Source organism: Erigeron canadensis, chromosome 4 (genome assembly GCF_010389155.1).
Source record: "Erigeron canadensis isolate Cc75 chromosome 4, C_canadensis_v1, whole genome shotgun sequence".
Taxonomy (NCBI): Eukaryota; Viridiplantae; Streptophyta; class Magnoliopsida; order Asterales; family Asteraceae; genus Erigeron; species Erigeron canadensis.
This window is the reverse complement of record NC_057764.1, coordinates 22,483,016-22,498,664: the sequence shown is the minus strand read 5'-3', so window position 1 is coordinate 22,498,664 and position 15,649 is coordinate 22,483,016. Positions and strand designations below refer to the sequence as shown.

Genomic DNA, 15,649 nt, shown 5'->3' with positions numbered 1-15,649 from the left:
AAAAAGCAGAAAATAGAACTTCAATTTTTAAGGCAGAAAACTTGGCTACCTGGTTATGGTCTGCACAATAATCTAATACAGTACAACTTAAAATTTCATTAGATTTTGGGGTAGAAACAAAGATTAGAAATTCAAGACAACTTTTGACCACCAAAACTGGATTAATTTTAGAATTACAATTCATCAGTGTTCTCTAATATCTTTACCAACGCTACAAGTGACATTCGTTAGACTCCATGATCTATACGACTATACCTTCAAGTCCTGTTAGACTTTAAATTGGAACATATATAATTTTTGTCAAACCATTTAATTTAATACTCAAATTTGAAGTTGATCAAAATTAACCTACCTTTTTCACATTAATCTAAGACATTATGTTTAACACTTTGAGCACCAAAAAAGGTAAATGCATTTAGTTTTTAAAGAAAAAATAAAGCTACGGTCTCATCTGTCGTATCAAATATTGTGAAACAAATCTTAATATGCTACAGTCAGAACTCAACAATATCTCCAAAATTTAAGCAATCACACCCCCCGCATCAACACTACAAGATCAAGTACGAAGCTCCTCCGCTCCATGGGCAAAATGACACTTCTCACCAAAACTACACTGACCTTTGGCAAAGTTCTCGCACATCTTTGTCTTGATTTTATTTCCTCCACCAGACTGCTGCTGGAAGCCACCTCCTTTCCTTCCACCATTTGCACCACCGCTAAGATTTACGATAATTTCACGAACCATTGCACTCGCCTCTTGAATCTGATCAAAACTTCCTTCTAACTCAATGTTCTTTTGTTTCTCATCCGTCTCATGATCTCTCACAGACAGCTTCACCCCAGTAACCCTGCATATATGCTTCGAGTTTACACCACCTTTGCCAATCACAGGCCCTGCCAAAGATGCATCAATGCTGATTTTGGCTGTAGCAGATTGACCGAAGTTGGCTGCTGCAGGTGATGGTTCAAACTGCCCTTGGTAGCCGCCAAAGCCCCCAAAACTCATTGGGCCACGTTGGTTTTCATACTGCGGGAAAGATGGTCTGCCTCCAATCTCAGCCTCACTATGAGCAAAGCGACACTTGTCTCCAAACTTGCATCCTTCTGGACCGGTCATTCTGTTGCAAAGCTTGGTTTTCGTTGAAGGAGCTGGACCATCAGTAAAAGGTTGTTGCATCGGTGGATTTCTACTAAGGGGCGCACCCATGTTTGCAAATGGATTTGGAGCTTTATAGCCAGGAATATAATGTGAGAAGTGACATCCTTCACCAAATTGACACCCAGAAGTGCTGCATTAATCAAAAAAGAACTTTATAAACAAAAGGGTAATATTTTCATTATAACTTGACATAAAAAAAAAAAACCCCTAACTTGGTCCAGAAAATTAAAGCAAAATGTCATTGGAAAAAATTACACTAAGATCTACAAAGTAATGCAACGCTGAAAATATATGAGAAAAATTGTCTACTCACAAAAACATCTACCTCACAATTAGATTAGGAATATGGATCATACACGAATTCAGATTTGTCACAAATGATGACACAGATTATAATGAGTAATGACTGCTGAAAGAAACACAATGGAGAATTTTGTAGGAGTTACCCAAAAAAGTCTGGTTAGAAGAAGAATGTCTACAAGTTTTACAAATACTAGAAAAATGAATGTATGTACCAACACTATGACCAATAAAAAGTAACCAGGAAAGCTTTCGAAGAGTCTTCACTACATATCGTTAAGGTACCGGACAATTGGTGAAAAAGAATAACAATAAAAAACCTTACAAGTACCAAGGGCAAAAATCAGATTAAAACTCAAGAACGCCTGCTAATTTAGCATTCAGCAGAAAATTTTTGCACCACCCCAATATTATTAGACAAGTACAAATTTCACAAAGAACTAAGAACCTAACGTAGATCCATATGCCCACAATGTTCTCTATAACTTATCACTTACTGAGTTATTTCATGTAAATAAGTAACAAAAGTACTATCCCCTATTCCGTATCATATATGGCATCTCGGTTTTTGATCATTTCCATTAATCAGTTGACAACACCAGCAGCATCTCCAAAAGTATCGTTACCTTTCATGTAGATTTAATGATTGATGCACCAAGGTACTTTATTTTTTAAGTGCATCTAAATGACACCTAATACTATCATCCTCTAGAGTACACATCAGAATCAAAAGAAATGTGTTAAGCTTTAAAAGTTAACATTATCTTTATATCAACATATATACTGAGAGCAACTGGCAGTCATGGAGTTATTATGAGAAAATGAGCTGTTATATATGTTGACCAGGGGCATTTAAGAATAAAAAGTATAATGGCAAGTAAATGTGCAGAGGCTAGCAAATATTTTTGGAGAAGGCTGCCTCAAACTTGTTATATGACTATTAAATATTAGTAAAGCCCAAAGGTACTATAACATTGATGCTGTTACAAATTAAGAAACTTCATAGGTTCATACAAGATAAAGTAATATAAGAATTCTAAACAAAGCACACAAAAAGTAATCAGAGATCATATGCAGCCAAACATAAATACATAATACATACTGGTAAATCAAAATAAAAATGTTTATATGAAGTTCACAATGCAACTCCAGGTCAGAACATATGCTAGCTATACTTTCAGATGACACGTAACCATATCCATAAATCGAGTATAAGTGATTACCAAAAAAGCAATGCACCTAAATTACCAGGTAGCAGACTTTTTAGCTAATTTTTTTTAACAATAACGTTATTAACTTATGATAATATTCAAACAAAAGAATTAAACCTCGTCTAACAGCCCTTGACATAACTATGAAACCGCTTCAATCAATATTGCAACTTTTACTTCAACCATCATTGTTTATGTATGCATTCTCAAATTGCATCTCATGATCATATTTTAATAGCACACAAGATTAGATATGCAGTTATTCACCATTACAATTTTAGATAACTATAACATATTAATCTCATATTAGGTTAAGATTTTAACCTGAAAAACTTCGTGCATGGCTTTGATTTGCTTCCTACACCAAGTGTAAAGTTCTCCATTTCTGTTACATAAAAGTGTTTAATTTATTTCAGTTGATACTTGTATAACTTCTTAAATAAATCATATATACTTTGAGTAACAATATTAACAATAATTATTCACTAAGAATATTTCCAGAATTATTATTAGCAAGCCTGAAAAGAAGAGCATGGTACTTCAGTTATATATTTCATCCAACAGCATATAATGGTATAAACATACATCAACATTCTATACACGCAAAAAAAACACGAAACATACACGAGTCTTATTTCTTATAAGATTGTACAGTTACACCAATGCAACAATTACCAGTCTTGTCAAAGGCGGTTGCCTAAAGCGCCTAGGAGCAAGGCGAAGGTGAGGAGCACCTAGGCCGCCTGAAACTCTAGGCCCAGGCCCACACACATAAAAGGCGGCACCTCACAATTTTCTATATAACCGATTGGTATTGGTATTTCTATGAGAGATTTTAAGAAAAAAGATATTCACGTATATTTTGGGAACATGAGAGGAGTATCTTTGTCACAAATATCGAAATCAATCAGAATATATCATCAATATTTTCGGATTATCCTTCATCAACATATTCTCCATTCAACTTCCAAGCAAGTTTTCTTCTATTTTTCTTAAACTCAGTTTTCTTATATTTACTAAGACTCTTCTTAAACCTCAGATTTCTTTAACTGAAATTATCTGCATTATCATACGTTATGGGTTATTTAGATGATATTTAGTTTGTTATTTACTTTAGTGCACTTTTTTTTTCAGGCCCGTGCTTTTTTGCGCCTCTCACCTTCACCCCATTTGGGGTTTTGAGTTCGCCTTCGCTTTTTACAACTATAACAATTACCAAGGTGGCCTAGCGGTATGTTAACCTAAAGTTCTTTAAAATTACCTACTTTCAAAGCTCAAAAAAAGTCCCGGGATCCCTCTTCGTATACCGATTTACACCAACGGGCCTAGAATAATTACAGTCACCATTTAAAACTGCTGGACTTCACGCGTTGATTAAGCTAAAAGTTTAAATTTACATAAACGGATAACAATACAAACTCAATTGCTATCATACGACATTTTGTCTTTAAATTTTGGACCTAAACTTCACTAGTATTATCGAAAACGACAACCGAGCCGCAAAAATTGAACTCAATGGTTTTGTTAGCTAGTTATAATTACCTAAAAGAAAAATCAAGTAAAGTTAATTACACTATATTAAGACAATTTCCCTAAAATAAATATAGATTTAACTACAGATAATACAGTTAATAATAACAATAATATAAAACCACTAAAAAAGGTCTAGATACATAAACTATAGATATAGATATATGTATGTATATATATATAATAATAATAATTAATAATGAAAGGAAGGGATAAAAGAGAATAGTGACCTTCTCTTGATCTCTTGGAAGCTCCATTACGACCGCCTCTCTTTTGTCCACCGAAATCCATTTTAATTTCTGGATTTTGAAAGAAAAAACAAAAAAAAAAAGGAAAAAGAAGAGTTTTTAGGGTTTGTAAAAGAGGGGAGAAAAAGAAAGGCGGTTTGGCGGAACTCAAAATCGTGATTCAAATTTGGTTTATTTTCTTTTTACTTTGCTCACGAGCCACCAGCCTACCGAGTGCCGTGGTCTTTTTGTACAGAGACTGAGAGACCAGAGGCTGCTTTGTTTTATTTGGGCCTTATCCCTTTGGGCTTCCACCCACGAATCCAGGATGTTTAAATTAAATAAAATAATAGCAGGTACCAGCGTAATGCGGCGATAGCGACAATGACGATCTGGTGGTCGGCGAATGGTGGCAGCGGTGACGGCGACTGGTGGTGGTGATGGCGATGTCGAGTAGTATAGGGTATTAATGTAAAAATAAAATTATGTAAATGAGTTGGTGGAGATATATTTTAGAAAACAAGATATAGTGTTCGCGCGTTATGGCGGTAAAATGGTGGATGATAAGGTCAAGTCACTGAATATGATAGCCAAATGCCTTAGCCATACGGGTTCCACCCTCGGATTTAAAAATTCGTCGAAACTATTTATAATGACATCTCTAATAAAATAGCATGAAATTTTATGAACACCCATACAATTTTTATAATTTATCGCTATATGTTTTTGAGATAAAGAATTTTGGATGAATTAGAGTAATAAAATGATTTATGAAGGAAAAAAAAATGGGTGGTTGAGATTTGAGGAGAGGGAGAGAAATGAATGATTAAGATTTAAGGGTATTATAGGTATATTAGGTAAAGATGTTTCTATTTATGAATAAAGAAGAGGGGTAATTTAGGTAGTTCAATTACTTAATTGAGATTTGAAAAAATAGCAAAATGTTTTATATGATAGTATTAGATATTAGAAGTATTAGATAAATTACTGATGATTTAATTTAATCATTAAGGTTATTTTAGTAAAACTGCATATCCCAAAAGTATGATTTTTGGTTAGGAGGCTCATAATCTTTATAAACAGTATAAATAACAATTTGTAATTTTGTTTAACTATTTCAATGTTTTTGTAGAGTAAAAAATCAACTTAAATAGGCTTGAGGACGACAAGCTTAAAATTTATTGTCAAAGAAAAATGAAATATGTCTCTTTTTAATTTTTTATTATTGATATGTCGCATGACTTTACTTGACTTGTTTATAGACTTGATTTTTGGACAGGAAAAACATATCCCGTGACTTCCAATCTTCCAATAGACTTTCCATTTTCCAAGGTTTTAACTATAACAACTTATTTAGCTTTTAAAACAAAATCAATTTACTTAACAAAATCAACTATTTGCTCGTCTAAAAAAAATGTTTGGGAAGACCTTGATGATGAAAGTGTGACAATGGAAAAGGAAAAAGGCCATGAGTAGATTAGATTTAGTTGGTGTATTTTTCTATTGTATTTCTTGATGTTATCTTTTATCTTTTTATTATAAAGTTTTGTTTACTTGTGTTTTATTTTTGGTACACTCACCGAATTCATAGTATACCATACCATTTTGTACCGCTTCGTACCGAAATGAGTATCCCCCTACGTATCGAATTCGTCACAAAGAGCGAATTGCATACCCGTACCGAAGCGTACCATGTTTTATGTGACTACGAACCCAGTTAGGGTCGGGTTCCAATCGGTTAAGGTTGGTAACCGGTTAGGAATTGCCGCACTTGAATTAGTCTCTTTTTTGCTTAAAAATCCATACTTTATATTATATCAAAGTTTTAGTACACATTTAAATACTTAATAGGCAGCCTTCAAACACACAATAAAAACATATTCAAACTTCAAACGAGTTCGACATTAAACACTAAAATTAAACGTCTTCATTAATAAAGTCTTCATTAATAGAAATTCTTCAACTTTGGGTCTTCAAGTCTTCAACTAGTCTTTATCCTTCAAGTCTTCAAAGTTGTAGTACACATTCAATGATTCAAATACTTGATAATAAAAGTCTTCATTAACAAACACTTACCAAATACAATTTTTCAAATACTTAATAAACGTTTTCAAGTCTTAATAATTAAAATAAACGTCTTCATTAATATAAAAGTCTTCAAATAATCTTCAATCTTCATTCTTCAAGTCTTCATTAAACATCTTCAAAGTCTTCAATCATCATGAAGTGCCAAAACTTCAACGAGTTGATCATCATCTTCGGAACTAGCTTCGCACGAAGCTTCATCGAGAGCAATTTCTTCTATCGAAAGTGATATTGCAATACCTTCGTCAACCTCAACATTGTGTAGTTCTTGCTTAATTTCTAGTTCACCTTCAAGAGATGATGTGTCCTGTATACTTCGGCTGCATCTAGGTGATCCTTAAGCAAATGCACATCTCTAATGATGTCGGCGTGAGTCTTGTTCCTCGTATTGTAAGTACCTTACCACTAAGAGAAAAAGTTGATTCCGAAGCTACCGTTGAAGCTTGGGTACTTAGTAGTCTCGTGCCATGGTGGCTAGAATGGGAAATTGAGATTCCCTTACTTTCCACCAAGCCAAAAGATCAAAAGATTTAAACTCATCGCCTTCCATGGTGGCCAAAAAATCGGTTTGGGTATATTTCTCATATTCCCCACTAGATGTATCACCTTCACCCCTAGACCGTTTAGTGTTTTGACTTATCAACTCATTTAAAAAAGGTATTCATTGGGTTTGAGCTTCGAGAAGGTACAAAATAAGACGATGAAGACGAACTTGAACCAACATTACCACCATGTTTAGCAAAATAACATTGAAGCAACTCTTTAAAAACCTTTTTAAACTCGTTAATTGCTTTTGATGCATGAAATGGGTCCTCAAGATGCAAATCCAAACCAACGCTTATTTTTTCAATAAGTAGTTGCATCCCGCTAACGTTCAAACATGGGTCTAATGTGGTGGCACAAGCAAAAGTGGGTGGTATTTCCTTAAAATGCTTAGCAAGTTTCTTTTTCATGGGATCTACCATTTTTTCATACGAACCACCCTTCCTCTGAAATTCACCAATTTTATCACTCAGCAAACTTTTTGTTTTGAAACCAAATGAGACGTCGGATAATAAACACTCGATAACAAAATTGTTGCATCTTTAAAGATTTTGAGAAAGTCGGTTATTTGTTCAATTATAGGCCAATTTTTCACAGAATATGGTTTAACCTTACGCTTTTCCGCAAGCATATCATGGAAAACTTGTAAAGTATCTCTTTGATGTAACCACACATAAACATTTTGTAGGCCGAATTCCATCTTGTGGCCACGTCCCAATTAGGGTTCAAAAACGTGTTATCCGTTTCCTTACACAATTTTATATATTGTTTATATCTAGTTCCACCCCCATGAATATTTCTTGTAACATTTTTTTAAACTCAGTTTTTGCATAATTCACCTCCTACACCGCCAACCCACTTTGGATAACCAAGTTTATAATATGAGCTACACATCAAGCATGGTAAAAAGCACCCTTCAAAGGCGGATTGTATTTTAGAATGAGTTTTTTAACAGCACTATTATTGTTACTAGCATTATCAGATGAAATGGAAAAAACTTTTTCTTATTGTTTAAACCTTTTTATTGCATCATTCAACATGATAAATAGGTTTTGAGCCTTATGAGGATATTCAAAGTTTTCAAAAGCAATGGTACACTTCATGATTTGCCACGTTTCGGGTTAAATCCAATGGGCGGTAACACATAAGTAAGAACTAGGTAAACCATGAGGAGTGGACCAAATATCGGTAGTTAAGTTTACACTTGTTTTTAAATTTTGAGAACTATTATCTTTAGCATTTTCCCATAACTTCATACAATCACGTCTAAGAGTAGTACGACTTACTTGAGTATATCGAGGTTGAAGTACGGTTTGAATGACCTTGTGAATTGCGGGTTTTCAAAGTGGTTGAACGACAATGCCTCTTGAATCACGAATTGTGCAAATTATTGACGACACACCTTTGCCGAGTATGCAAAAATACTCCCATCTCGTGCCATGTTGATTGACCCTCCTTCAATGTTTTTAATGTTATACAATAATTTATCATATGCAACCTTAAATTCTGTTGGAATTGGCGAACAAATGCATATTATGTGGTTGTTCATTCGAAGAAGGATCGACACGGGTGGAAGCTTGAGAAGTTGGTGTTGCCATGTTAAAGTGATTTTTGAGTGAGTGATTTTAGTGTTTTGACATAATTTTGAAGTGTTTGGAAATTTTTCATTGTTGTAAACTAACCAAAATGAATGTATGTACATGCAAACAAGTTACAATGGAACAATTGTTAAAAGAAAGCAAAAAAACAAAAAGGTAGGCAACCGCTATATAACGGCAAACAGCTCCAACATATGTTCTGATTGCTTAATGTGAAGCCCAGCACCTCTCAAGCCCAATAATCGGTTACATAATCGGGTTGGAGCCCGGTTTCTCTAACCGGGTTGGGAGTAACCGGGTCCAACCCGGTTCTAACGGCTATATGGTATACCCGGGTTCTAACCATCGGGTTTTGGAGAAACCGAGTTTGACCAGTTTCGATTATGGTTTGACTTTCAAGTTCGGTTTCGCTTTTTTTGTACACTCCTAGATGGGACCAAATATACAAATTGTATAAGTTGTGGTCAATGATATACTATCAAATAAATTTCATAAGTTTATTGATACAACGTCGATGCTGGTATCGGCGAAGATGGGTGATGGCGACGACAACGACTGGTGGTGACAACACGGTTATTGATATAAAGATAATTTATGAAAAGGGGGTAGTGTAGTTAGTGAAATGTTCATTTGAAAAATAAATTTTCTGTGAAAACTAGAAAACTGCCAAAACACACTGTAATCTGAATTTAACACAATGTGTTTTAATTGTGTTTTTATAAAACACAACGTGTTTTTATTGTGTAATCTAAAATACGTTGTGTTAAGTTTTAAATCACAGTGTGTTTTTGATAGCATTATAAATCAGAAAATTGTTCAAACACACTGTGATATGAATTTAACACAATGTGTTTTCGAAAAACATATTAAAAACACATTGTGTTAAATTCAGAACACAATGTCTTTTGACAGTTTTCTAGTTTTCACAAAAAATTTAGTTTTCAAATGATCAAAATGTTAAAACTTGAGATATATATTTATAAATTATTTCATTAAGGTAATTTTGAGTATATTGGTTAATTATAGAAAAAAAGGTTTTAAAAAAGGGGGCATTTTGGGTATTTTATAAATAGAAAATTAAAAAAGGAAGACAACGATTTGTTTCATAAAGGAAAGTAAAAATAACGCTAAGCATAAGTAATGGTAATGTTACGACATCAACACTCCAACACAAGCACACAACCAATAATAACCCCAAAAGTTATACCCCGTAATATTGTAATAACAAATAAAAAACTAACCACCCCAACCTCCCAACTCTTTCCAAGATGGACACACCCGGACACACCCGCATTGAGGATTCCACACCACCTCTTGTAATGGGTGGCCCTATCAAACCCTAATGGAATTCCCCAGGGTCCAAAACCTTATCAATGGGTCACCAACCCGTTCGGCAAAAACGTGTGATACTAAATAGTAAATACTAATAGTTCGCTTTCCATTCAATTCCCATTTCATAATGAAGACTATGCCATTCATTCCCCCATTCGTCTTTATCATAGAGACGAGTCAACACCATAAGATGGACTGGTGTTTGTAGGGACTAATTCATTAGTATAAGTGTGTGTGAGGTGTTTAAGGGATTAGCGGTATAAATGGTAGGTCCTATCATAGTCTTTGCGGTGGGAATGTTTTAGGGGATTAGTCCTTGGTCAATCCTTATCTGATGTGGCGTTGATGTGCAGTTGGCAGGGACTAGTCCTTCTAAGGAATGAGTCCCGACGTTATGTAGCCCCTAAGCATAGTTGTCGACTTGTAACTTTTGACTCAACTCAAAAACATGATTTATTAACTCGTGACTCGAAACATGACGCGACTCGTAAGAGTCAGGACATTTTTATATACTACAAAATATTATATAGTTATATATATGTGAATTATTTAGAAATAAAATATAAGATGATTATCTTAATACACTTAACAAAATATTACATATTCAATACTTTTGATTATCTCTAAATTCGTATTAAAATGATCAAAAATACATATATAACATTCAAAATAATTTAATTATAAATATGATATATAACCATAAAATCGAACTACAACAATCATAAGTTTACAACACGTATTAACTCGGTCCAAGTTCACACCGCGACTCGTAAGTGTTGGATATTTCATGGGTCAGTTTGAATAAGGGTTGTTACCCGAAGTCAGTAGTTGGGTGGGTCTTATGCACGTTTTAATTATTGTTTTAATTTAAATTGAAGTCAAATAGTGGCTGAGTCAGTAGAGTACCTAGTCTTGGGTTTGTTACCTGATTTTCAGGAAGTAGTGGCTGAGTCCTGGTCTTGGGGTTTGTTACCTTATTTTCAGGATGTAGTTGAGTAGTTGGAGGTCTGTATTGCTATTTAAGTCGACCTATGAGCCTTAATAAAATTCATCAGTTTGATTATCATATCACTTCCAGACAAGTGGTATCAGAGCAAATTTCTAGTGAGATATCGAGTGTATTCATCTGATCTTATGGCTGAAAAGGCAGTGTCAGTTTCGCATCAAAGTGTTCCCCGATTCGATGGGGATTATGACCACTGGAAGCTTGTAATGGAGACTCTTCTGCGATCAAAGGAGTATTGGTGTGTAATTAAAAGTGAAATCAAAGACCCTGGAGAAGGAGAAGCTGTGACTGCGGCACAGAGAACTCAGTACGAAGCCCTGAAGTTAAAGGATCTGAAGGCTCGAAATTATCTGTTTCAATCCATTGATAAACAGATACTTCGAACCATCACTCAAAAGGAGAGTGCAAAACAGATCTGGGATGCTATGAAGACCAAGTATCAGGGGAATGCACGGGTGAAGAGGGCTCAATTGCAGAGACTAAGGAAGGAGTTTGAGATTCTTGAAATGAAGGAAGGAGAAAGCAGTACAGAGTACATCAACAGAGTCATGACAGTGACTAATGAAATGCAGAATTATGGAGAAGACATGACAGAAGTAAAGATAGTGGAAAAGATCCTGAGATCCTTGACTGAAACCTACAATTATGTAGTGTGTTCGGTTGAGGAGTCAAAGGATATTGATAAAATGACTGTGGATGACTTACAGAGCTCCCTGATTGTTCAAGAATAGAAATTCAGAAGAAAGCAATATATAGAAGAGCAAGTCATGAAGGTTGAGAATGAAGCTAGAAGAAGAGGCAGGGGAAGAAGCCCATTTGGAAGAGGCAGAGGAAGAGGAAGGGGCAGATCCAGATCTGACTTTGACAAGTCTACCATAGAGTGTTATAAGTGCCACCTGATGGGACATTTTTCATATGAATGAAATGTCCCAAGAATGACAAGGAAGCAAACTATGCTGAATTCGATGAAGGAGAGGATCTCTTACTCATGGCCATGACAGAATCAAAGCCAGAAATAAAGAAAGGTATATGGTTTTTGGATTCTGCTTGTTCCAATCATATGACAGGTGTTAAAGACTGGTTTATTAATTTAGATGAGTCATACAAACACTCAGTCAAGTTAGGCAATGACTTGAGAATAGAAGTTAAGGGAATTGGTGACATTAGATTTGAAGTAAAAGGGTTGGTACAAGTGGTCACCAGAGTCTATTATGTCCCTGAACTCACCTCCAATCTTTTAAGTATGGGTCAGCTTCAAGTAAAGAACCTAACTATTGTGATAAAGCAAAACACATGCAGAATTTACCATCCTACTAGGGGTCTAATAGTCAGCTCCAGCATGACTAAGAATAGAATGTTCATTGTACATGCCATAATTAAACCTCTAGCTAATCATTGTCTCAAGGTCAGTGAGGTAGAGAATACTCATTTATGGCACAGATGATTTGGGCACTGTAATTATAAAGCTGTTAGGGCAATGTAGTACAAGCAAATGGTGAAAGGTCTGCCTAAGATGGTTGAACAAACTAAGATCTGTGAAGTATGCAAGCTGGGAAAACTGCAGAGAGAACATGTTCCCAAGAAGAGCTCATGGAGGGCAACAGAGAGACTGCAGCTACTCCACACTAACCTGTGTGGGCCCATATCACCAGCATCCCCTAGTGGTAAAAGGTACATTTTAATTTTCATTGATGATTATTCAAGAAAGGGGTGGTCCTACTTTCTATCAAACAAATCAGATTGTTTTGAGTCATTTAAAAGGTTTAAAGTTATGATAGAAAATGAGGTAGGTCACACAATTAAAATGATAAGAAGTGATAGGGGGGGGGGGGGGAATATACCTCAAAGGAATTCAACTCATTTTGTGACTCTCATGGGATCAAGAGGCAACTGACCACAGCATTCACACCCCAACAAAATGGGGTTGTTGAACGCAGAAACAAAACTATTATGAACATGGTCAGGTGCTTCTTAATAGAGAAATCTCTGCCAAAATGGTTATGGTCAGAAGCAGCTAGTTGGGCCACACATGTCATTAACAGGTGTGCAACAAGTGCTTTAGAGGATAAGGTACCCGAAGAAGTGTGGTCAGGTAAAACACCCAATGTTGATTACTTCAAGGTATTTGGAAGTATAGCATATGCCGCCATTCCTGCCCAGTTGAGAAAGAAATTAGATGAGAAAAGTGTTAAGTGCATATTTCTTGGAATAAGCACAGAATCTAAGGATTACAGGTTGTATGATCCAAGTCAAAATGAGATCAAAATCAGTAAGGATGTATCCTTTGACGAGGAAGCCAAGTGGGAATGGAGGAAAGAAGATATTGGAGTTCCAGAACTGATCATACCTGAAGAATACATTCAGATTGAAGAAGAAGGTGCCCAGACAGAAGAAGCAAGTGAGCCTGCAACTGAAACCAATATAGCAGACAACAATAGAGTTACAAATCAACAAACTGAAGAGGTTCCTGTTCAGCAAACAGAAGAGGCACCTAATCAACAACCAGAAGAAGATGATGTTGCAGTTAGGGGAAGAAGATCATCTGCCAGGGTGGGAAAGAGGCCAACCTGGATGCAGAATTATCAAATAGGTGACAGGTACTTGGATGATTACTTAGATGAAGAAGCTAACCTTGCTCTGTTTAGCTCTGCTGGAGATCCTCATAACTATACAGAGGCTGCCAAAGATGCTAAGCGGGTGCAAGCTATGGAAGTTGAAATGGCAGCAATAGAGAAAAACAACACCTGGACCTTGGTGGAAGCCCCTACCAATATAATTCCCATAGGGGTAAAATGGTTGTACAAAACAAAATACAATGAAAAAGGTCAAGTTGATAAGTTTAAAGCCAGACTTGTGGTAAAGGGTTATGTGCAGAGAAAGGGTAAAGACTATGATGAGGTATTTGCCCCTGTAGCTAGATGGGACACTATTAGAACTATGATAGCTATGGCTGCATTTAATGGTTGGGTAGTGTACCAACTAGATGCCAAGAGTGCTTTTTTGTATGGGGAGTTAGAAGAAACTGTGTATGTAGAACAGCCAAAGGGTTTCATCAAGAAAGGAGAGGAGAACAAAGTGTACAAACTAAAGAAGGCTCTTTATGGCCTAAAGCAAGCTCCAAGGGTCTGGTTCACAAGAATAGAAGGTTATTTCATCAAGGAGGGATTCCAGCAAAGTCAACATGATCACACACTGTTCATTAAGAAGGTTTGGAATAAAGTGATCATGGTTACAATCTATGTTGATGACTTAATTTATGCAGAAAATGACAAACAATTGTGTGAAGATTTCAGCAAGTCTATGAAGAAAGAACTTTGAGATGACAGATCTAGGTGAGATGAAGTATTTCCTTGGAGTGGAAGTTCATCAAAGAGATAATAGCATCAATCTCTGTCAAAAAAAATATGTAAGAAATGTATTGGAAAAGTTTGGTTTATGGGAAGGCAATGAAGTAAAGAATCCAATTGTTCCAGGAACTGTTTTGCTAAAAGAAGGTGATAGTGAAGAAACTGATGCCACTGAATACAAGTATCTAGTAGGGAGTCTTATGTACTTAACAGTAACCAGACCAGACATTATGTATTCAGTAGGGTTAATTGCTAGATTTATGTCTAATCCAAGAATGGAACATATGGTCGCTGCTAAGAGAATCCTGAGGTATGTCAAGGGTACTTATGATTTTGGTCTGATATACAAGAAAAACTACAGTGGGAGGCTGGATATTTACACTGATAGTGATTATGCCAGAGATATAGAAGACAAAAAATGTACTTCTGGCTATGTGTGTATGTTAAGTGAAGCTGCAATAAACTAGAGTTCCAGGTTGCAGGAAGTGGTTACTCTTTCATCTACTGAGGCAGAATATGTGGCAGCTAAGAATTGTGCTTGCCATGCTTTGTGGCTAAAGGGAATCTTGGGGGAAATGACTTGTAAGAGGCTGGGAACTACTGAAATAAAGTGTGACAACAATTCTGCTATAAATCTGTCCAAGAATCCTGTGATGCAAAGAAGAACTAAGCACATTGATGTTCGATATCACTACTTGAGGCAGTTGGTCAACAAGAAAGAAATTAACTTGGTGTTCTGTCCTACTGATGAACAAATTGCAGATGTAATGACTAAACCACTCAAGTTGGAAAGCTTTGTGGAAGATGAGAAAGTCCTTGGGCGTGGAGCAGATAGAAGAGTCAAACTGAAAGATGAATCCCTGTTCAGTTTAAGGGAAGGATATGTTGGATATTTCATGGGTCAGTTCGAATAAGGGTTGTTACCCGAAGTCAGTAGTTGGGTCTTATGCACGTTTTAATTATTGTTTTAATTTAAATTGAAGTCAAATAGTGGCTGAGACAGTAGAGTACCTAGTCTTGGGGTTTGTTACCTGATTTCAAGGAAGTAGTGTCTGAGTCCTAGTCTTGGGGTTTGTTACCTTATTTTCAGGATGTAGTTGAGTAGTTGGAGGTCTGTAATAAAATTCATCAGTTTGATTATCATATCACTTCTAGACAGTAAGAGTCGGGAGAATTTAGAGTCGCCTAGGGAGTTGCCTAAATCGACTCGATTCGTAAGAGTCTACTCGTAAAAGTTTAACTATTCGCCTGACTATGAAAATGTAAAAAAGAACAGACCTTTTGAAAAGACAAAACCAATTAAATGAAGAT

At 35.8% G+C, this 15,649-nt stretch overlaps 1 protein-coding gene across 1 annotated transcript; it reads right to left on the bottom strand.

The window, feature by feature from the left end:
* Window positions 1-388: 388 nt before the first annotated feature.
* On the bottom strand, window positions 389-4,644 carry LOC122595984 (zinc finger CCCH domain-containing protein 14-like). Its single transcript, XM_043768476.1, has 3 exons — window positions 4,431-4,644; window positions 2,995-3,055; window positions 389-1,289 (listed from the first exon to the last, which is right to left on the bottom strand). Exons 1-3 carry the CDS (start codon window positions 4,489-4,491, stop codon window positions 557-559), a joined length of 855 nt encoding a protein of 284 aa, XP_043624411.1. The 5' UTR covers window positions 4,492-4,644; the 3' UTR covers window positions 389-556.
* Window positions 4,645-15,649: the final 11,005 nt, after the last annotated feature.